Here is a 23,670-nt window from a genome sequence, read left to right on the forward strand (position 1 = left end):
AGCCTTCTGTTTGATTGTCAATCAGAATGTTGTGACATTCATCAGTGACAGCATATACTGAATAATAGGCATGTTGGTTTCAGTTCAGTATTTACTTAAGTCTGGTCTTCACGAGGATAATAGACCTGGCTAAAGGATCATTGTGAAACTGTCAAACTGGATGTCTTGACAGTTGTTCCTGTAGGCTGATACTGAGGTAGAGACTGGTTGGTCTTCTCACTGTACAGCAAATTTAGCACTGTCCGTTTTCAGGAACATAACAGAATCAGCATATGTTCTGGCTGTCGAACTGAATGTTGTCACATTCATTCTCAACAGCATGTGCTAAAGTGTAGGATGATTGGTTTTTCTGTTCAGTATTTTTCTCTGGCTATTCTTTAGGAATCCAACAGCTGAGCTAAAATCCAGGAAACCAACTACTAACCTACAATGAATGAACCTAACAAATAGTCTATTTGTTAGCAATCTAATAAGTGGAAATTAGATTAACGTGTTCAACCTTTATTTCAGGAAATACATGTACAAGGCCAGCAAACTGGAATAATGTAACAGTTGATGTTCAAATCACTATTGAGACATCTTGCTGATGACTGTGTAGGAAAATAACAAAATTTAGTGCTATGGATGACCTCTGCTGAGTCTTTCCACCAGATGCACAGAACTAGGGGTTCCTCCATTCTAGGGTGATATAGAAGCAGATGTCGTGACATCTGTGAACGTGTGCATATTAGTACAGGGTTTAATAACTGTCTTGCAGTATTAGTTACAATGTTGGATCAGATGTCATGACTTGGAGTATAACATCTGAAATCTGACTATGCCAGAATTTCAATTGGTATCAGAGCAGGCATCCTGTCTGTTTCTGGATGAGATCCATGCGTGATACTTTCTGGTATCTTGCAAGGAGTTATGTTAGTACTGATGCTGGAACTTGTGAAAGGTTCTGTAATTTCCCTGAATGGTCCCTTGAAGTAGGTGGATGGACTGTTCATGACGGGAATGGTGAGTACCTGTCTCTGGAGGTTGGCAATTGGCCTTTGTGTGGGACAGCTGTGCGAGTATTGGATCACATTCAAACTTAGTATGGTCTTGGAGGCTGATCTGGTGAAGTGTGTGTTCATAGGTTGAGTTGTATTATGATTTCCGCTGCATAATACCTGGCAAAACTCAAACTCAGATGTAGTTTCCCCTCATGTGGATGAAAGGCTGTTGTATTAAAGATTTCATCATAATCTATTGAAGATGTCAAAGATACTCGAGTCTCCTCAAGACCACTCATCATGACGCTCTCACTTCAGGATGGTAAGAATCAACTGATCACTGATTCTTTTACTCTTTTGGGTAATGTATATGAAGACCTTGAAGAATTTCAAGGAAAGTTTGTTCCAAGGAGGTGGAACTAATGTTCTATGTGATGTTAGAACATGTTGTTCAACACGTATGCAGCTACTGGTTGAAAAGCAGTTGTTTTTAGGTGTCAAACAAAGGGAGACCTTGTTTGGAACCTACGCCTGACCTGGAAGAGGAGACATCTGTGTGTGCTAAGTTGACAAGGGTAGGGTCAACTATGTGTATGCTCAAGAAGGTCACATGTAGAGGAGCTGGCTGAGATGTGACATTATGCAATTTCCTGCTGCTTGTCCTACTCCTGTAGATTGATCAGGGCTGGATAGCTGTCCTCTGGAGTAGTAGGGTGTGTTGGAAGACAAGTCCTCCGGATGTTAGAAGTCAATAATGGGGTAACCTGATTGCTATTTCATTTAAGAGGATTGGAACCATGAGTCTTGTTATTCAAACACCTCGCTCAGAAGTGGCAGTTCTTTCAAGAAGTGAGAATATGAAGATTCAGAGGTTGGTTGAGGTAGTATGCTCTGGCAATGCATATCTACTATTGACTGGTGCTGTTTGTCTCACTAGCACTTATAGTCAGCTGGAGTCTGATTGGTGTGATTGGAGTATGCATAGGTATAACTCATAGAGTTAGTTGCCACTGGTAGGGATAGTGTATGCCATGTTGAGACACTTGTGTACAATGCATGGATATTGGTGTGGAGTTTCCATGATTGGTAATTTAAGGGGGAGTTTTGGTTAACCTCCTCACGGTTGGTCAGCCTAGGGTCTGGTTGGCTGTTGACCTGTGTCACATGGGTTTTGGTTGTTGCGTGACACATCTGCAATGAAGGATTCATCTCTCTCATTCCTAAGGGTGAATCTAATCTGGAAAGATTTTCAAATCTATTGAGGTGCTTGCAAGCAGAAGATGCTGACACAAGAAGAGTATTTTCAAAATATTCTTTTGATGGAAGTATCTGAAAGGATAATTGGGAAAGGATTTAAGATCAATGTCTACTTGTGCCAAATACAAGTATTTAATTGATTATCCTTGGAGCTCAAGATAACTGATGTTCTTAAAGATGTTGGAACATCTCTTCTTCAAGACCCTGTGCAGAACCATATGAAGGATAGTACATTGGTTTATGGTCTATCTCTTTGGGGGCAGCAAAAACATATGATCTCTGAAAAGGATTCCTGGCAAGAAACATGTTCAGCCTTGGAGTGTACAAGAAGAAGAAGACATCATAGTCTTGAGGGTGGTTACATGGATCAGTTTATTTCTGATCTAGGTAAGGAAGTGCATTGGCTAATGCACATTGTGGAGTTAAGAACAAGTGGCAGCATTCTTGACATCATGGAAACAGCCTTGCTTTATGAAGTGGAATCCTTGGTATAGCTGAAGGGTTAGTTTCTAACTGGTCCTTCTAAAGACTCATGCATCAGAGTGTCTGATGCCTTTGGAGAAGAAGCAGGGATTCATCAAGGTGTGAGCTTGGATGACTTAACTGCAAACATGCAGGATGGAGGTTGTTTACTCAAACTTGGTTCCACAATCAAGTCTATGAGAGCATTGAACTCTTGTTCTGTGAAGGAAGGAAGTTCTTTCAAGTGACAGAAGAAGGAGCTGAATTCAACAGCTAGATGTTAAAGCACAATGTTGTGACATTTGGTTCAACATCAGAATCTTAGTTGGTGAAGTGGCACATCAACTTAAGATAGAAGGATCTACAGAGGTGTAGATTGGGTACTTCAAAAGGATCGTTCTCATTGCAGTACTTTGGAGTTGCTTGATGGAGAAGATGCTACATGTCTTAGAGAATCTAAGTTTTGTTTAACATGCAGCTTGAAGTTCAAGTCTCACTTGGAAGGTCAGAATATCTTTGGGAGAAGTCTGATAAACGTGGAGAGGTCAAAAAGTGGCATTTGACTTTTTCTTATGAGGATTCATGAAGGAGGTAATCAACCAGTGGCATTTGGTCTATCTCAAAAGTGAGTTCGAAGGATCAAGATAATCAACATATGGCAGCTGAGTATTCTTGAGGAAAGTCTGAGACAAATTACTTTTGAGCAGAAAAGTAGTAAGTTGAAGACAAAAGGAGATGTTTTTCTATTCATCTTTTGGAACTTGTGGTAGAAGTTCTAAGCTATCTATGGAAGAGTATCTCTTGTAATGGGATGAGAATGTATATGTCCCAATTTGTGTCTGGTTTCTTTTGGATTAAGCTGGTGACTCAGTGATATCTGAAGATTATCAGATGGTGTTCCTTGTGAGGATGTCCTAACTAATGTTAGAACATTTTGTGAAGTGGTGTTCTGTTCTGGTTAGAAGAGAGATTGACACAGAGTGTGGATGTGTTCAGCCCAGAGGGTTGAACAGAGGGGGTGCTCTTGAAGACATGAAGATGCGTCTTATGTTTTCCATTCATCAAGTGGTCTGAGTTCTCCTTGAATCAAGAATTATTTGAAGGTCCAACTCTGGGGTGTTGGATATGTTCCTGTGTGATCACCAAGTATCAAGAGGAGAGTTGGATGTTCATGACAGGGGGAGTTATATCCTTGTGCTGCAAGTAATCATCAAGCTGGTGGTCTATGTGTTCTCAGATAACAAGGCATGGCACCTTGTTAGCTATTGGGATGATGTGGTGCATGTCAATGCTGAGTGAGCACAAGAATGTCTGACCGGATGTCATGACATTGCCTGGGACAATAGTTTTCCTTCTGAAGCTCACAATCATTAGGAAATATGGATGTGATGTGTCTAATTATGATATATCAGAATAAGCCTGAGTACTACAGTTGTGTGTTACAGGGGGAGTAACCATCTACTGATGTGTGGGATTTTGGCTGTAGTGGTGGCTGATGTCAAGTTTCTACTGGAGGTACGAAAGTGGTCTTAGGAAATGTTGAGAGGAATAATAATTGAAGAATGCAGGCAAAAGCCACGTTGAATGTTAAGACATCACGTGCAACGTGACTGACTGCATATAGGGAATAGTCTTCATGCACGGGAACTGCTGTTTTGGAAAAGAAACAGTCAAGAGCTATAAAAGGTATTCAAAGATAGTCTGAGATTTTGTTGGTGATTCTCTTACTGTTTCTTAGCAAATATTAATGTATCTTGACCAAGCATTTATTCCTACCGTTAATTCCTAAGCACGGGCTGGACTATTTAAAGGATGTAATAGCCCTCTTCTTCTCACAAGAGAAACACTCCATTCCCTCTAAATCATGGGGTATGTTAAGGTTTGGGCAAACAGCGGCTGGATCAGGTTTTGTGAGGGGTTCCTTTACAAATGTTTAGCTAAAAAGGGGGAGAGAAATATAGCCCTGAGAATGTACCAGAAGCAAGTAAAATGTGGTAGCAAGCAGAAGTTGGCTTCAGGCACAGAAGTCACTAATTGGGCATATCACTTGTGTCTTGTGATCTGAGTTAAGAGGACAGTTGTGTCTTGTGATCTGAGTTACATTATCTGTGTACTCAGCATTACATATTCTTTTGGAAGCTCTACCGGTGAAGGGAAGGGTTCTGATGCAACTAATTCTTGTACCTCTACTTCCTCATGTACACCAACTTTGGTGTTTGTGGTGGTGGAGACAATGACAGAGATGAAGAGCATACCCATATTGGGATGTATTGTCCAGTGTAATGTTTATTTGTTTTAGCTAAAATTTGCCAAAGGGGGAGATTGTTAATACCTTAGGATTGGCATTAATTTTGTAAAACAAATAATGTAATCATCTCTGTTGTTTTAATATGTTGGGTTGAAGAAGTTCAACATCTGGACCAACATGTCATGTACGATGTCACGACATCATGTCTGTGACATCGCACATGTGTAGAAAACTGAATTAATTAATTCAGTATATATTCTGGGATTAGTGAGGATATTTGGTGAATATCCTAACTCCCATGTGGAGGTCTTAAAGACTCAATCAGAATATATATAGGCTCAAAATAAGGAGATATATATGGAGAGATTTTAGGATTGAAGACCTCGAATGTAGCAGAAAGTTTCTGTTGACTTTGTAACAGCAAAGGAGAAGTTTGCTGCGATTTCTGAAGGCCCAAATCCAATTGGGTGATTAGGTTATAAATAGCATATTGTAACCTAGTTTTTGTAAGCCTCTTAGAATGAAAAATTAGGGGTGTGTGTGAGGTAAACCTCCCAACTTGTGGGAAGGTTACCATGTGTTTCTCAGTGTTCAAAGCTGAGAGTATTTGTAACTCAAAGCCTGTAGGCAAGCGTGATTATGGTCTTGAACGAAGCTGTGAAGCAAGTTCAAGTTGTTTTAACATTACATTGTATTTGTAGTGATAGGAATGGAAAATGGAGGTTTCTATCTAGGAGTTCCTAGGTATAGATTGCATTGGGTAGGGATTAAGTGAAGAGTTATAAACGGGGGAGTTTAACTCTGAATTAATACTACTGATAGTGGATCTTCTTCCTGGCTTGGTAGCCCCCAGATGTAGGTCATGTTGGACCGAACTGGGTTAACAATTTCCTGTGTTTGTTTTCCTTCTGCATGTTATAGTCCTTTTGCCATAACACAACTGGTATTTCAGTCTGCTTATCAAAATAATAACAAACCTGGGATATAGCCTTCTGTTTGATTGTCAATCAGAATGTTGTGACATTCATCAGTGACAGCATATACTGAATAATAGGCATGTTGGTTTCAGTTCAGTATTTACTTAAGTCTGGTCTTCACGAGGATAACAGACCTGGCTAAAGGATCATTGTGAAACTGTCAAACTGGATGTCTTGACAGTTGTTCCTGTAGGCTGATACTGAGGTAGAGACTGGTTGGTCTTCTCACAGTACAGCAAATTTAGCACTGTCCATTTTAAGGAACATAACAGAATCAGCATATGTTCTGGCTGTCGAACTGAATGATGTGACATTCATTCTCAACAGCATGTGCTAAAGTGTAGGATGATTGGTTTTTCTGTTCAGTATTTTTCTCTGGCTATTCTTTAGGAATCCAACAGCTGAGCTAAAATCCAGGAAACCAACTACTAACCTACAATGAATGAACCTAACAAATAGTCTATTTGTTAGTAATCTAATAAATGGAAATTAGATTAACGTGTTCAACCTTTATTTCAGGAAATACATGTACAAGGCCAGCAAACTGGAATAATGTAACAGTTGATGTTCAAATCACTATTGAGACATCTTGCTGATGACTGTGTAGGAAAATATCATAATTTAGTGCTATGGATGACCTCTACTGAGTCTTTCCACCAGATGCACAGAACTAGGGGTTCCTCCATTCTAGGGTGATATAGAAGCAGATGTCATGACATCTGTGAACATGTGCATATTAGTACAGGGTTTAATAATTGTCTTGCAGTATTAGTTACAATGTTGGATCAGATGTCATGACTTGGAGTATAACATCTGAAATTTGACTATGCAAGAATTTCAGATACGTATGCAGTGGATGCAACATCCGTGCGAGTCATTTTCTTTTGACCCCCTTTTTTTAGTAAATAACACATTAGATAAACCCACACCCTTTAGACAAGAACTACAAAAGTGGATCCCGTAGAGTACTACGGATGCGTAGGGGTGCTAATACCTTCCCTTCGCATAATCGACTCCCGAACCCAAGATTTGGTTGCGAGACCCTGTCTTGTCCTTTCCTTTTTCCAGGTTTACTTCGAGCGTTTCCTTTCCCTCCTTTGGGATAAATAACGCACGGTGGCGACTCTCCTGTCTTTCTTCGCCGGTTGTTTTTTTTCGCATTCCATTTTTCAGGTTGCGACACCATGTTAAAGTGATATCTGGTAACGTCGGTCGTCTTCCCTAACTCTCAATTAATACATCTTCCATCAATTTATGTAACTCTCATGCAATCATGGATATATTTTATAACCGTATTATGTAAATGTTCATGTTTCCTTCTAATACCTTCAAGAGACTAGATCTAACTTACTCATCTACCAGAGTTATTATGAGATCGAATCCGACTTGCTCATGTCTTATAATAATATTCTTCTCGATCGGGATCCGACTTATTTAGGTTTATGCAATCCAACTTGTTTTCTCCTTCGTACCCGGCCTCAAAAGCTCTTTTTTGGGAATTCCGGTATGTGCCCCCTATTCAAGAAGGAAAATAAAAAATTCAAAAAAACTTAGAAAAGGAAGAAAGCTTTTATCGCATGGGAAAATAATGACATGGAATCCTCTGACGATGAAGGAGAATAAAAAGCCAACATATTCCTAATTTAAAATCATCAAGACAATGAGATAAAATCTCATTTATCCTATCATGACTTATTTAGAATCCGTAAAATAAAATAAAAAGAAACAAACAAATTGTAACATATTGTCTCTACGTCTAATAACATTATCTCCTCTTTTGAATCTAAAAATAAAACCATGGAAAAGGAGATAAATCTACTTAGAGAGATACAAAAATATTATATCCAAAACTCTTCCACATTAAATGAATACGATGAATCTGACAAGTGCAATAATTGTGACATTTTAAATAATTAAATTTGAGATCTTCAAAAATCATTTGTCAAGCTCACCAAAGAAACCAAAGAACAAAGTCGGATTATGCTATGAACCAAAGAAAAACAGTAGAAACTTTAAAAAAATTATAAAGAAAAAGTCATATATCACTGCAAAACCTTAAAATGAAACTACTCTAATAAAGAAGGTCAGATTTCCATGTTTTGTTTCATCAAAAGAAGCATGAAAATAAAGAAGGGCATCTTCCCTCATACTTTTATAGCAAACATTATGAATACAAAGCCAAAATTTTGTTTAACCCTGAAAAATGCCTATATCTCCGAAGAAAAAAAATAAAATTGTTTATGAAACTAACAAACAAGGACCCAAGATGCTATGGGTACCTATAATTAGGAACTAACATTTTCCTTGCAAGAATGCTTTACAATCTCAAACACCAAATGGTACCTTGATAGTGACTATTCAAAGCGTATGGCATGTGACAAAACCTTATTCTCCATATTCTTTCCCAAGGAGAACTTGTCTCCTATGGGGATAATAATAAGGGAAAATTCTAGGTTTCTGTACCATTGCTAAGTCAAAAATGGTAAATAACTACACATTAAATCTAAATAAGATCACTTCAAATGATGTATGTCTCCTAAGTAACGAGGATGAGTCTTGACCATGGCATATGAGAATAACTTACATTCACATGGATCATTTGAATAAACTAGTTTGCAAGGACCTCGTAGATGGCCAACTAGACTTACATTTTGAAAAGAACAAATCATGTGATACGTAACAAAAAGGGAAGAAAGTGAGGGCCTCTTTTAAATTTAAAAATATAGTTTCTACTAATCGGCCCTTGCAACTGCTTCACATGAACCTTTTTGGCCCATTTAGAACTCTAAGTCTAGGTGGAAATGTCTACTCCCTTATAATTTTGGATGACTACTCTCGCTATACCAGAGCATTATTCTTATCTCAGAAAATATACATGTTTGCTTCCTGTTGAAAACTAGCCATGGTTATCTAGAACAAAAAAAGTGTAAGAGTTATATTTATAAGAAGTGACGATGACGGAGAATTCCAAAAGGAGGAATTCGATTTTTTTTTGACGAGAATGGTTTTTGACACACCTTTTCCACTCCACGAACTACCCAACAAAATGGGGTAATATAGAGGAAATACATATCTCTAACAGAGCTTGCGAGGACGGTGCTCAATGACGCCAATCTTCTTAAATATTTATAAGCTGATGTTGTGAGCACCACTTTCTATTCTATAAGTCGTTTATTGATAAGACCGATTTTTAAGTGGATGCCCTATGAACTATACAAAGGAAGAAAGTTGAATATCTCTCACCTACATGTCTTTGGCTGTGAATGCTTTATCCTTAATAATGGGAAAGATAACCTTGGAAAATTCGACACAAAAGTTGATGAAACAATATTCATAGGATATTCCACTTCTAGAAAAGCTTTTAGAATTTATAACAGAAGAATTGCAACACTCGAAGAATCAATCCATGTTACTTTTTATGAACCTAACCCTAAACTAGTAGAAGTAGAAGTTGTTGATTGTGCAAGTATTTTGGAAAAGACAGGTCTAGAGGATAACTGCGAACTAGACAAAGAGCAAAATGAAAATCAAGTCACTAAGGAAGAACCAGTTCAGGATTAAATCCTTGACACTCCTTCACAACATCCAGATCTTTCGAGAGAATGGAGACAAACAAGAACCATTCCATCCAGAATGTCATTGGACCAAACGGAATCAACGAAGCTATAGTTAATGAACATTGGTGTCTTGCTATGCAAGAGGAGTTTCAATTTGAACAAAACAACATTTGGGAAATCGTTCCCATTTCTTTAATTAATCTAGTAATTGGTACCTTATGGGTCTTTTGCAACAAGCTGGAAGAAGATGAAAATGCTTTAAGAAGTAAAGCTAGACATGTTGCAAAAGGATACAACCAACACGAAGGAATAAAATTTGATGAAACATATGCTCCTATAGCTAGATTAAAATCCATAAGGATGTTATTTGATTTCTCTTGCATAATGAATTTCAAATTATTTCAAATGGATGTAAAAAGTACTTTTCTAAATGGTTACATCCAAGAGGAGGTATTTGTTGATCAACCTTCACATTTAACAACCCAACTTTTCCAGACCATGTTTTTAAGCTTAAGAAGGCAACTATATGGGATGAAACAAGCTCCTAGAGCATGGCATGGCCGTATAAGTAAATTCTTGCTTGAAAACTCTTTTCATCAATAAAATCGAGCCTGATATTTTATTAGTTCAAATATATATCGGTGATATTATCTTATGTGCTACTAATGAGTCCTTGTGCAAGGAATTCTCTGAAATTATGCAGAACGGGTTTGAAATGTCCATGATGAGAGAGCTAAAGTATTTTCTAGGACTCAAATCTATCAAACTAAAAAAGGGAACATTCAAAATCAAGATATATATTGCAAAGAGTTGCTAAAAATATTTAATATGGAGAAGTGTAAAGTAATATCAACACCGGTGTCAACCTCATATAACCTTGACAAAGACAAAGATGGGAAACCAATTGAAGAAAGCAACCATCGAGGTATGATAGGATCTCTTATCTATCTAACTATGTATTTTCCATATATAATGTTTGTTGTATATATGTGTGCATGTTTTTAAGCATCCCCAAAAAAATCACATCTCAGTGTGGTCAAACACATTATGAGATATCTCTCTGGCACAAAAATTAGGTTTATGGTACCCCAAGGGAGTGGATTGTGACTAAGTTCAACTACGATTTTGTTGGGTGCATATTGGATAGGAAAAATACCAATAGTATGTGTCACTTATTTGGAAACTCGATTGTGTCACGGCATAACAAGAAACAAGCAAGTGTCACATTATCCACAGCTGAGGCAGAATATATTGTTGCAGGTAGTTGTTCCGTTGAACATATTTGGATGGAACAACAACTCAGTGACTACGGTGTAGATCTTGGAGTTGTCCCAATAATATGTAAAAAGCCAGCGTTATAAACCTCACGAAAAACCTGACACTTGACTCTCTGGCTAAACACATTGAAGTTATGCACCAGTTTGTTAGAGACCGTGTTGAAAAATGGGAATGTATACTTGTATTTGTAACTTCATATGATCAATTTGCATATATTTTTACTAAACTCATTCCTAAAGAAAACTTATTTTTCATAAGAACCGAGTTAGGTATATAAATCAAATCATGCTTGGACTAAATTTTCCTACATATTACATATCTTCCCATTTTGATCTATATGATTATGTTTGGATACTTTACTTCTAGCATTTCATAGTTTTATTTACCTTTTTTAATTTTGATAAAGGGGGAGACGTATACTTAGAGGTAATAGAGTATACTTTTTACTTAATTGAAGAGGAGTTTAGTCACTCCACACATATATTTGTTATGTATTTTACCACCTCACTGAGAGATGCATTTTCATTATCAAAAACAAGGAGAATGTGGATCTTTGTGGTTATAGTCATAAATTTGAAGATGAAGACACAGAAGACTCATCTGGAGTTGGATGACAAAATGATGATTAAAGTCGGTGGCAATAACTTTCAACCTCAATGATGGTGATCTAACCATAGAAATATCACATTCCTCATCCATAAAAAGAGACTCAAGATTAAAGTTCTTATATCATTAGAAGAAATCTGGAAAAGAATCTTGAAGCCTTAGATAAAACGTGAAAGTTCGTCAGATCATCTTTGTCTGTCTGTCTAAGTGACCCGAAATTTGTAAAAATAAGGAAGTAACTTTGAAGAACAAAAGAAACACGCACACACACACACACATACACACACACACACGTGCACGCGTGCTCACATTGACACACACACACACACAGATACACATGCGCGCGCACGTGTACACACATACACACATACTCACGCACGCGTGCATGCATACACGCACACACACCTGCATACATACATACACACCACACACACACGCACACACACACACACACACACACCACACACACACACACATACACCAAGCCAAATGATTAAAAAGCTATCCAAGCAATTTTTGAACTAACCAATCATTTGGTAACTTATGTCAATCGGTTAACAAAACTTTTATGAGCCAACCAACCGATTGGAGTATTAAGCCAATGGATTAGAAATGGGTTAATCGATTAACCAAGCAATCAAAGACAACACATTAATTACTTGAAACGATGTATATCAAATATTTTCTATTTGGCCATGATAGTTGATTAATAATGAGATGGCTAATCGATTGAAGTTTTATGCGAATAGATTGGCTCATCAATTTTGCTCATGGATAATTTCTTTTTTTGGTTTTTCCAACTCCTATAACAAGGAGACTCTCCTCCTCTTTATTTCATGTCATTTTCCAATGATTTACATTTTCATTGGAATCTCTCTCTCTCTCTCTCTCCTCGCTTCTTCTCTCTCCTCTCTCTCTCTCTCTCTCTCTCCTCTCTCTCTCTCTCTCTCTCTCTCTCTCTCTCTCTCTCTCTCTCTCTCTCTCTCTCTCTCTCTCTCTCTCTCTCTCTCTCTCTCTCTCTCTCTCTCTCTCTCTCTCTCTCTCTCTCTCTCTCTCTCTCTCTCTCTCTCTCTCTGTATATATATATATATATATATATATATATATATATATATATATATATATATTATATATATATATATATATTATATATAATACTTCTTTCACTTGAAATTGACTTAGTGCTTATAAGTGAAATTTTGCTTGTGAGGAATAATTTTTGTAATTAGTCGTATTGTTTGTTTAATTCTTAACGGTGCGATACACTTGAGAAGACTGAGTTTGGCGCGTGAGATAAATTAGTCTTAAAATCTTTGTTTTGGTTTATTGAGTTTTGCCGGAAAAAATTCTTCATTTGGTTAGTGATATAAGCCAACATCTCTAAACGGTTCGTTAGCTTAGCCTAGGATTAAAAGTATCATTGATAGGGGATAAGCCTGTGAAAATCTCAAGATCATATTGTATTAAAGTTTCTAGGCATAACCTATAAAAACTCAAAAGTTTATAGTCAAAATATCAAGAAGACCTCTTGGGGTCAGAACTAGGTCAACGTTCAGCAAACCTGAATAACTCTCTGGTGTAAATTTTCTAACCCTTACTCTATTTACTTTCAGTTATTTATTGTTTTATTTTTGCTGCTATTTTATCTCAAGAATCTACTAACACAACTTTAAGCTTAATCGAGATAAATATAAAAGTAATCTCAAATTTTGAATACCACGATTCACCCCCTCTTATGCTTGAAGTCATTTGTCCAACATCTCCTACATCTTCTTTGAACTCAACCTTACGTCTTGGAGCTCTAAGAAGAAACCTTGTATTGTTTGATGAAGCACTGAGACAGAATATCGTGTCTTAGCTCACACCACTTCAAAGCTACTATGGTTGGAATATTCTTTTCTCATTGAGCATGTCGTGTTATTCTTTCCTCCTACTCTCCTTTATGACAATTTTAGTTTAGCACTCTTGTCACATAATCTGATCTATCATGCAAGAACGAAACATATTGAGCCTCACATCCATTTTTTTCGAGAGAATCATACTAAAAAGATGAAGATTCAACATGTTTCTAGGAGTATGCAAGTTGTAGACACTCTCACTAAACCTCTTGACATTACGGCTTTCACCGACTTTCTCACAAAAGTCAATGTCACGACTAACATCCCTCCTTAAACTTGTGGGAGAGTATTAGAAGAGTAGCACAAGATAGGCCTCCTCATGTTTAACATGTAAAGTGTTGTACCATATCATGCACATAGTTGAAGTGCAATGTAAGTACAGTACACCATGTGTACCATATACATGTACATAGTTGAACTGCAATGTAAGTACAGAACACCATGTATATGTGTGTAATAGAAATGCATGGTAACATGAGAACTCCAAGCATGAGTGTAGCATGCTAGCACTAGGACTTTTATAAATATGAATGACATGACTTTGTAAATGATTAACTCATTAAACATGATTAAATGAAGTTCACAATTTATCACTAACATAAAAAAATCCAAATATTTAAATGAAAAATTTCCACATTTATAGTTCAACACCCTTGTTGCATCTTCTAACCTAGATATATTATCATTTTTTCCCTGCCAACATACTTTTTTGAAAACTTACCTTTAAATCTTAAAACAAATTCAAAATCTAAAAACTTGGCTTAAATGACCATAAAATTAGATTAATTCTTTTCAACCAAAATTGAAGATCCTCAACAAAATATAAAATTTGAAGACCATCTTCACCTCAAACTTGAAACCTTTTAAATAAGCCAGCATTATATCACCCATTTCCAACAATATAATCCACATACGCTCATTCTACCGAAATCAACAATATAAGCTTTCTCAAATCCACGTGTTACTTTTTTCTTGAAATCAAACAAATCTCTAATTTTTCACATGAATTTCTTTAAAAGTAAAATTAAATTATCTAAATAAGACATTTATATAAAGTGTGTGTGTGTTTCAAATCTTAATTATGAAATACCTAACTTCCAACTAAAGAAAACGAAAAAAAAAAACATTAGTAGCACATTTTCTTTTGGCATGTTAGTAGCTCACAAACATTTTGATATTTGTTTGCTAATATGTCTATTATGTCGGCTAATGCTCGTCAAACACATCATGATTTTAAAACACAAAGTCAGAAATTAACTATTTCAACATATGCATTAGAAAATATTTGCTTTTGTTTGTAATAACAATGTTAATTAACCTTCTTTATATCTGTTGACTCCACACCATGCATAGAGAAAGTAACAATTTCAGAGAAACCAAAAAAAAAGTGATGGGTTTGTGGTCCAAAATACAGCACAATGTAGTGCTTGAGAAAGTGTATGTATACATTGTGAAGCCCACGTGATGGTGCTGCAAATGGAAAATTATAATGTGTCGATTTCATTGTTGGTCCTTTACCTAGCACTGAATACTTCACCCACACCCTACAAGTCATTTGGTTAAATATCAATGTTTGACTAGGCAAGAAGAAAATAACTCATAGATGTTTTGTTATGTAATAAATTAGGATTGAGATATAAAGTGATAAGATAAGATGTCACTCTCGAATCTTAGTGTCTTTAATTGGATTAAAGAAATCAAAGCAAAGTATGGTAAGGTTTTGTTACATTGTTTTAGAATGACCTACTTCAAAGAAGCAAAATGCATTGGACACAGCATTATGGTTTAAGTTCCAAGCTAGCTATATATTCCCTACCTGAATAACTTGGCCCGAGAAGCTTTCCTTAGCATAGTGGATTCAAGCTCAACTATCCCTTCTTTCTCCCTTTTAAAGAGTAAATACCACAAAGGAATTTGAAATATGGGATAAAAGAAGAATGATAATCAAAATAATTGATCTTAAATTTACTTAATTTGTTAAATAATGTAATCAAATTCACACGAGCAAGAACCAAATAAAAGATCATAACATATCATTTGTTTATCATGTCTCATCAAATATATCTATTACGTGAAAGGAGAGCAATTCGCTGATTCATTATACTTTAAAAGTTGTTACAAGAGATTATAATATGAATTATAAGAAAATAATTTTTCAAGTTCTCAATAACAAACTCTATTTTTATCCAAATGTTTCTCAATTTTTAAAACTTCCAACATATGAATTACAAATACAAGATATATACAAGTGTTTCTCAATCTTCTTAGATATTCTAAAAAAAATGAATCTTAAAAATTTCTACCATTGTCTTTTAAATATTTCTCAGAAAGATTACCGCCTCTTCCTTATTCTTTCATACCAACACAAAGAGAATCAAATTATAAATGTTGGTACCTTAGAGATACAATTTGAGCCTAAAAATAATTTGTTCTGGGCCGGCCATATTCTTCTAAGTTTGGCCACCTTGAGATAATTCATTTTGAGTCCTAACCTATCAACTAATCACTCAAGTGCGTTTCTAGAATCTTCTGCTTACCAAAGAATTACCCTATACCTCACTGTAAGAGATTCACACCCTAAGTGTAACACCCTAAATCCCAAATATATATTTTAAACAAAACACATGTGGAAATATATGAAGATAACTCAGACACGGTGTTACACATAATTCTCAACATGCAATTTTAACTCAAATTTTCGGAAAATGTTCTTCAAGATAGCATAACATATTTATTTAGTAAACAACTTAAAAAATAAAGCATAGATAATCTCAACTCATTGTTACATTATCAGAGCGACACAACAAAGCTAAAACAACTTGAAATAATAAGCAACGAAGAAAGGTCGACTATGTCATCCTTCAACACAAGCAACAACTAAAGCTCCTCTACCTGAATATCTGCATAACAGGCCTAAAGACAATATAGAAAACAAATAGTAGATGAGAATATATTACATATATTAACATTGGATAAAACAAGAAAAGATATTACAAATAACATATTTAATCCATCACAACAACAATCAATCACGGATGCAGTTATTTATGCAACGTACAAGTCTCCTTTACTCTAATGCATGTGGTATCAAAGTTTTGGATGTCGGAGGTATGTTACTGATTAATCCAATCGTCACTGGACCGAAGTCCTACGCATCATTAAACCCAAGTCCTAAATCGTCACTGGACCGAAGTCCTACCTATTTTTGATTTACATGATGCATGAATGGATTATGTGCCAAGAAAACATCAATGGTTGCACTAAAATGATACAATTCTCGTATCAACCTCAAACTCTGATACTTGTCACTGATTCTTCTCGAACCTAAAACTCAACATAATTATCGCCAATACAAGGTTACATCAACGGTTGCACTAAACTGAAAAATATCTCAACATAACTAAACAATTTACATCATTCACAAAGTATTCATCATATCTTAACATAATAATTAAAATATATTATTTTCTCAACAATACTCATCAACCACATCATAAAAACATCAACAAAATTAGGAATATTGCCTCCTTAATATTCATCTTATAAACACCGCGAAAAACATTACATTTAGGTCCTCATGTACAAAATTAACATCCCAAGACCTTACCATGAGTTAGTCCTACGTGTCGGCTTCTTAACGCTTCAAATTGAGCCTTAATCGGAGTCACGAAACACAAATTACGCAAGAAACAAGACAACCAACACCCGTAGTAGCTATTATGGCCCGAAATAGCTCACAGGGCCAGACTCCCCCCCCCCCTTCGTGCCTTTGGTACAAAAACTAGTGGGCTGCTACAACCGCCCGTAATGGGTATTACGGCCCGTAGCGGCGCCCAAAAATCCAATCCTATTTTACCATTTTTCTTACTTTTCTCAATTGAATTAGGTCCAGAATTCAACCATTTGAGTCCCAACAACCCCAATACGCATAGAAACTCATAGTACTTGAATCATATTGAGACTAACACATCAAAGCACATTGATTTAACATTCAAAACATTGATTCAACATGTTATAATCATCATATTCATCAAAACTTAATTCAAATCCAAGAACATCATAAATCAAGAATTTCATATATCTAATCACATAACTTCCAACAATCAACGATGGAGGAAAAAAGGAGAAAAAAACAAAAGAGGATAAAGACTCATCTTTATCCTTCATGTTTAAACACCCATACCATGAACAATTCCCCCCGTAACATCCTTATTTATAAATTAATATTTCATTTAATTATTGAAGTGTTTTTGTGTATGTTTGTGGATTTATTTAATTTATTCTAAATTATTGTGTTATTTTGGTATTTTGGGGGATTTCGTGGTATTTTAGTAATTTAATAATTACTGGAAATATAGAGTTTGAGAGCGTAGAAATAAAATATCATTTATTTAAATTGTTAGAGATAATTAGATCATTTTAATTATTTAGTAATAATTGGAGTAATTAGAATTATTAAAAATAATTCATAATAATATGGATTGTCATGAAATTTTTATTTAAATACAATTTTTATTTAAATCAAATAAAAATATGACATTTAATTGAAAAATATAATTATTTTTGGAATAAAATAAAGAGATTTCATGTCAGAATTTATCAGAATTAGAGGGAGTGAGTGAGGAAAGTGTGAAGCTCAATTGGGATAACTTAGGTTAATATAAATTCTAACGTGAGAGGCTGAGATAGGTTACGTGAAAAAAGTCAGAAAATTAAGAAGCGGTCAATTTGAGGATTTGGAATACGAGGAGCTTTGGGAAGCGATCGTAGGAGAAAACTTCAATTTTGAGGTAATGGGAGATTGCTTTACATATGAATAATGATTAGGCAACCATGATGGTGAGAGGTCCTTACCCTTGTTGGTTCAAATAGTATATTCATCCAAGTCCCATATCGGATAGTAGTAGGAAAATAGAATTTGAGTATTAATATAAATAGAGATAGTTAGTTTTACTTTTCTACATAACTACAAAATGTAGTCTTTAGGGTGTAGTTGGGATTTGGATAGTTGTGTATCTAGAGAAGGTTTTCTATTTTTTGTTCAAAAATAGTTTGTTAAGAGTGTTTGTAATTTTTCCGTCCAAAAATTGCAATTGAGAGGGGGTTTATAATTTTTCCGTTCAAAAATTGTAATTGAGAGAGGGTTTGCAATTTTTCCGTTCAAAAATTGTTGTTTAGAGGGTTTGCAATTTTCTCCTTAAAAATTGCAATTTAATGAGAGAGTTTGTAATTTTGTTTTGTAAAGATTAGAAATTGAATAATGAATTTGTGAGTTTTGTTTTTGAAGATTTTGCTCTTTTTATTTTTTGTGAGTATGCTTTCGCATGCATAGAGTTTTGTTTTTTTTTTTTTCCGAACAACTGGTATCAGAGCTAAGGTTCCGATCAAGGGAGGAAGGAAGAGTAAAACAATTTCTAGTCAAGAGAAAAATGATGAGTAACAATCATTTTGATCAAGAAAGGAAGAAGACAAAAAAATTGAAGAGTAATAATTTTACAGATGTGACTAATCATTATAATTATAATTAAGTTGAAGACAAAATGAAGATATGTGAGACTTTGGATGAAGGGAGGATTTGTTGGGTCAAATAGTATATTCATCTAAGTCTCACATCGAATAGTAGTATGAAAATAGAATTTGAATATTAATATAAATAGAGATAGTTAGTTTAACTTTTCTACACAACAAAAAAATATAGTTTTTTGGGTGTAGTGGGGATTTGGGTAGTTGTGTGTGTCTAGAGAAGGTTTTCTATTTTCCGTTCAAAAATAGTTTGTTGAGAGGGTTTGCAATTTTTTCGTCCAAAAATTGCAATTGAAAGAGGGTTTACAATTTTTCCGTTCAAAAATTGTAATAGAGATAGAGTTTGCAATTTTTTTCATTCAAAAATTGTAGTTTGAAGGGTTTGCAATTTTCTCCTTAAAAATTACAATTTAATGAAAGAGTTGTAATTTTGTTTTGTAAAGATTAGAAGTTGAATAATGAATTTATGAGTTTTATTTTTGAAGTTTTTGTTGTTTTTCTTTTTGTGAGTATGCTTCCGCGTGTGTAGAATTTATTTATTTTTCCAACATCATGAGGGGGAAGCATTCACGTTGGATCAAACACTCACCTCAAGATCAAAGACTCGCCCAAACAAGTGAGAGAGACACCACATATTCACCAAAAACTGTAAGGTGATAGGTGTATGGGTCCTCTTACTTATAAAGTGCTCAACCTCCACTTTTCTAAGCAATGTTGGACTTAAAACTCACATTTGTTTCTCAATAATATCTCCCTCAAGTGTGAGTACATCCATTATGCTCCCCCTCAAGCGGCCGCTATTTCATCCACGTGCTTATACCGCCGTTGAAAGACACCTTTATCTCGTCATGGGCACTTTAACGGAACACGTTGCCTAACCATCATGCCAGGAAGACTTTCGAAACAAGCAGTTGATCCGTTACTCGAACCACAACTCTGATACCACTGATGGGTCATCATGAGGGGGAAGCATTCATGTTGAGTCAAACAATCAACTAAAGGTCAAAGACTCACCCAAACAAGTGAGAGAAACACCATATATTTACACAAAACAAGTGAGAGAGACACCATATGTTCAACCTCCACTTTTCTAAGCAACGTGGAACTTAGAACTCACACTTATTTCTCAACAATCCTCCCATCAGCGTCATTGGTGATTTTGGACTTTATTCAATTTCCTGTAATCATGTATTATGTTTGGTCAAATGAGGTTTGGGCAAAACCCCATTGTCATCGATTGAATAAATATTTTCTTTTTAAGCTTACTATGTTTGGCCAAATAGGGTTTGGTAAAAACCCTATTGGCATCTATCAAATAAATTATTTTCTTTCTTTGTGTTATTGTGGTGATCAAATGGGATTTGAGATAAATATCATATGGTCACCATAATATGGCTTGTTATTGATAAATCAATATGAGTTTGTTATCTTTGTGATGAATTTAATAGTATATACATCTGTGAAATTAGGATATTTTCGAACTGTGAATTTTTGTAAAAGTGTGTGATCCTAATTTTTCCCAAATTTCCCAAAAAAAAGTCAGAAAAATCATTTTTTTTGAAAAATCAAATATTTTGACAAAAATCAAAAATCGAGTTTTAGGGGGTGTGATGTGGGGTTGCGGCAGTCGGGCCGCACCGCGATGGAAGCGGCTGACGTACACGAGATCGCAGAGATCAGGGTCACGCAGCGGCAAGAGGTCACGAAGATGTGTCGCCAGCGAATTCACGGCGGTGACGGACGGGGATCCGCGACAAAGATGGTTGGCGGAGCCATAGAGGCCGCCATGCGCCGCGACGACGGTTGTCTGTGTTCGATAGGACTGTGTGGCATTCGAGCCATTAAAGCGGCAACGCGCGGATGCGACGCAGGGGGGTTTGCAAGGAAGCAATGTCGTACGGCCGCGGGTCTGCGACAGGTCCGGGCGAGTTGGGATATTTTTCGACAGTTTCGAGTCCCGAGAGTTTTTCGCTGATTTTAGAGCAATTTTTGGCATCAGTGACCTTTTGGTCAATTTCAAGTAATCTTGAGTAAAACTGTCACCCCTTAGAGTTATCACATGCAAAAGTTATTAGTAGGGAAATTTTGTGCACTTTTGAGTACTGTAGAGTCATTTTGAGAGCTAAGAGTAGTTGTTGAGCTGTTTAGAGCTCTTTGGGAACTCTGTTGAGTTATAAAATAATATATAATGCGTTGATATGTTTTTGAGTATTTTGGTGGGTTTTAGAGTTGTTGAGTAATAACAAATATTTACTCAATTGGATATGTAATATAATTATTTAAATAAGTTATATTTTTTAGATGAGTAATTTGGTGATATTACAGTGAGCCTTGTTTATTGGAAAATTTATGTTTCAAGAGTGGAACATATTTTGAGTATGATTTTTAAGATGATTTTGATGATTGTTTGAGTTACAACTCTATTTTCTATACATGATCATGCATGCAAATAATTTGGAGTCAGGTAGCATTTCGGTCCGATGAGGTTAGGTTCAGAGAGGAACCATAAAGGTCTCATATCCAGAGAGGGACACGGTTCAGAGAGGAACTGGAGACATGGGCAATCATTAACAAACCTTTGACCCTAAAAATCCTGCATCACATGCATATTGATGGGGGAATTGGTGCATTAGTATTTGCATTATAAATTAAAATGAGATTGTGTTTTGTGAGAATATTATACTTGTTGTTTTGTTTACCATCTTGCTGTTAAATTCACCATTAACATTTTTAAGGTGTATTCTCACTCCTTTCTTGTTCGTTTTGTGTGATTTTGTGAATTGTTGTTCAGATAATCAGTAGAAGTAGTTGCTTGTGAGTTGGAAGATGGTCTTGCAGCTTTCTTTCGTATTTTATAGTTATCGCTATTTAGTTGGTCTATATACTTTGATCTATAACATCGGGAATGAGGCACAATATTTGTTTTAGTTGATATTTGAGCTTCTTTTCTTTAAGTAGTTTCTTTAAATAATTATTTGAAGTTATGTGATTTAATATTTATAAAGTATGCATGTTATGTTTTGAGTAGCATCCTAAATCTTGAATTTTCTCTTTTATATTAAGAGTCGGGATTTAGGGTGTTACATAGTGGTATCATAGCAAGTCGATCCGTCCGAATAGGTTTTGTGATTTTGTTTTTTTCATAGTATGCCACACGTGTGTGAACGTTGTCGATGCAATGTTTATTCCAATGGATGTTTGTTGATATATAGAGAAATGGCTAGAAAAAACGATTATGCAATCTTTGATGCCTTGGAAGTTATGGCTCATATGGTGGGACAGGCTTTGTAAGCTCAGCAGAATCCAGAGGTTGAAGGTGTCGAGTCTCGTGGGATAAGCAAGTTCTAGAGAAACAAACCGCCAACCTTCAAGGGAATGTATGATCTAGAGGGTGCTCATATTTGGTTACAAGAGATCGAGAAAATATTTAGAGTGATGGCTTGCATAGATGCTCATAAGGTTCTTTATGGTATTCATATGCTATCAGAGGAGGCCGAATATTGGTGGGATAATGTATTAAATAGATTGAAAGCTAATGGTACTAAGATTACTTGGATTGCGTTCAGAGCTGCATTTATGGAGAAATATTTCCCGACTGATGTGAGTAGCAAGAAGGAGATCGAGTTACTTGAGCTTAAGCAAGGAAACACGATTGTAGTAGATTATGTTGCTAAATTTGAAGAACTGTTCAGGTTTTATCCTCATTACAATGGGGCAGGAGCTGAAGGGTCCAAATGCATCAAGTTTAAAAGTGGACTTCGCCCATAGATCAAACAGTTTATTAGGTACCAAGAAAATTGTTAGTTCTCTGTGTTAGTTAACCAATGTTGTATTTATGATAAAGATAGTCATGCAAGATCTTCTGGTTACAAAAGTGTCAGTGATAAGAAGAGTGGTATTCATAACCGCATAAAGATGTATGTCGTTCCAGACGGTAAGGGTAAACATAATTTTCAGCTGAGGAATAATAGTGATAAGAGTCAAAGTCAGGGAGGTGCTCCTACTCCTATCAAGTGTTTCAAATGTGAGGTGCTTGGTCATCGTGCTTTAGAGTGTACTGGAATACATGCTTCAAATGTTTTGCAGAATGCAAGAGTACTGTTGTGGTTTGTTTCAACTGTAGTGAGGTTGGTCATATTAGTACAGAGTGTCAGAAATGCAAGAAGACGCAGGATGTGAAAGCTGGTGGAAAAGTGTTTGCTCTCAGTGGTGCAAATACCTCAAAGTTTGATAATTTGATTCGAGCTACATGTTTTATTAATGGTATTCCTTTGATTACTATCATTAACACAAATGTGATGCATTCCTTGATATCTGTTGATTGTGTGAAAAGATTGAATCTTGTGGTGTCCACTATGAATGGTAGTATGGTTATCGATACTCAAGCTAATGGATTGGTGGCTATTTATTTTGTTTGTTTGAATTTCCCTTTGACAATATTGTCGCGCCACGAAAAATATAGTGTCACCACTCAATTTTATTTATTCCAAAGGAAATGGAAAATAGCAATAAAACCCTAAAGATAATGGTTTTTGCAACCAAGAGCGGATTCGAAAGTCGGTTATGCAAGGGGAAGGTATTGGCACCCCTCACATCCATTGTACTCGATGGAAACCATTATGCTTGTATCAATGTGTATGAATGTTGTTTATCTGAATGTTAATTGCTATCGGTGAATATGAGAATAAGATGGGAAAAGAAAATATGTTTTAAATTAGTGTGCTCGCTAAGGTTTCAAACCCCTGTGCATACGTATCCTCATTCGTGCAATAAGGAAGTCAGAGCTCCGTAGTTCCACTCACAAAATAGAGTACTTATTTGATTGTTTTTATGAACAATGTTGACGTTCTCATTCTACAGTCAACCTGCTTGTATGCTCGAGCA

General features: G+C 35.7%; 1 protein-coding gene across 1 annotated transcript; it reads left to right on the plus strand.

The window, feature by feature from the left end:
- The first annotated feature begins 22,221 nt into the window (after window positions 1–22,221).
- LOC127078870 (uncharacterized) lies at window positions 22,222–23,306 on the plus strand. The gene is made up of 3 exons (XM_051019290.1): window positions 22,222–22,478; window positions 22,635–22,720; window positions 22,873–23,306. Exons 1-3 carry the CDS (start codon window positions 22,222–22,224, stop codon window positions 23,304–23,306), a joined length of 777 nt encoding a protein of 258 aa, XP_050875247.1.
- Window positions 23,307–23,670: the final 364 nt, after the last annotated feature.

This window comes from Lathyrus oleraceus, chromosome 5 (assembly GCF_024323335.1).
Source record: "Lathyrus oleraceus cultivar Zhongwan6 chromosome 5, CAAS_Psat_ZW6_1.0, whole genome shotgun sequence".
NCBI lineage: Eukaryota > Viridiplantae > Streptophyta > Magnoliopsida > Fabales > Fabaceae > Lathyrus > Lathyrus oleraceus.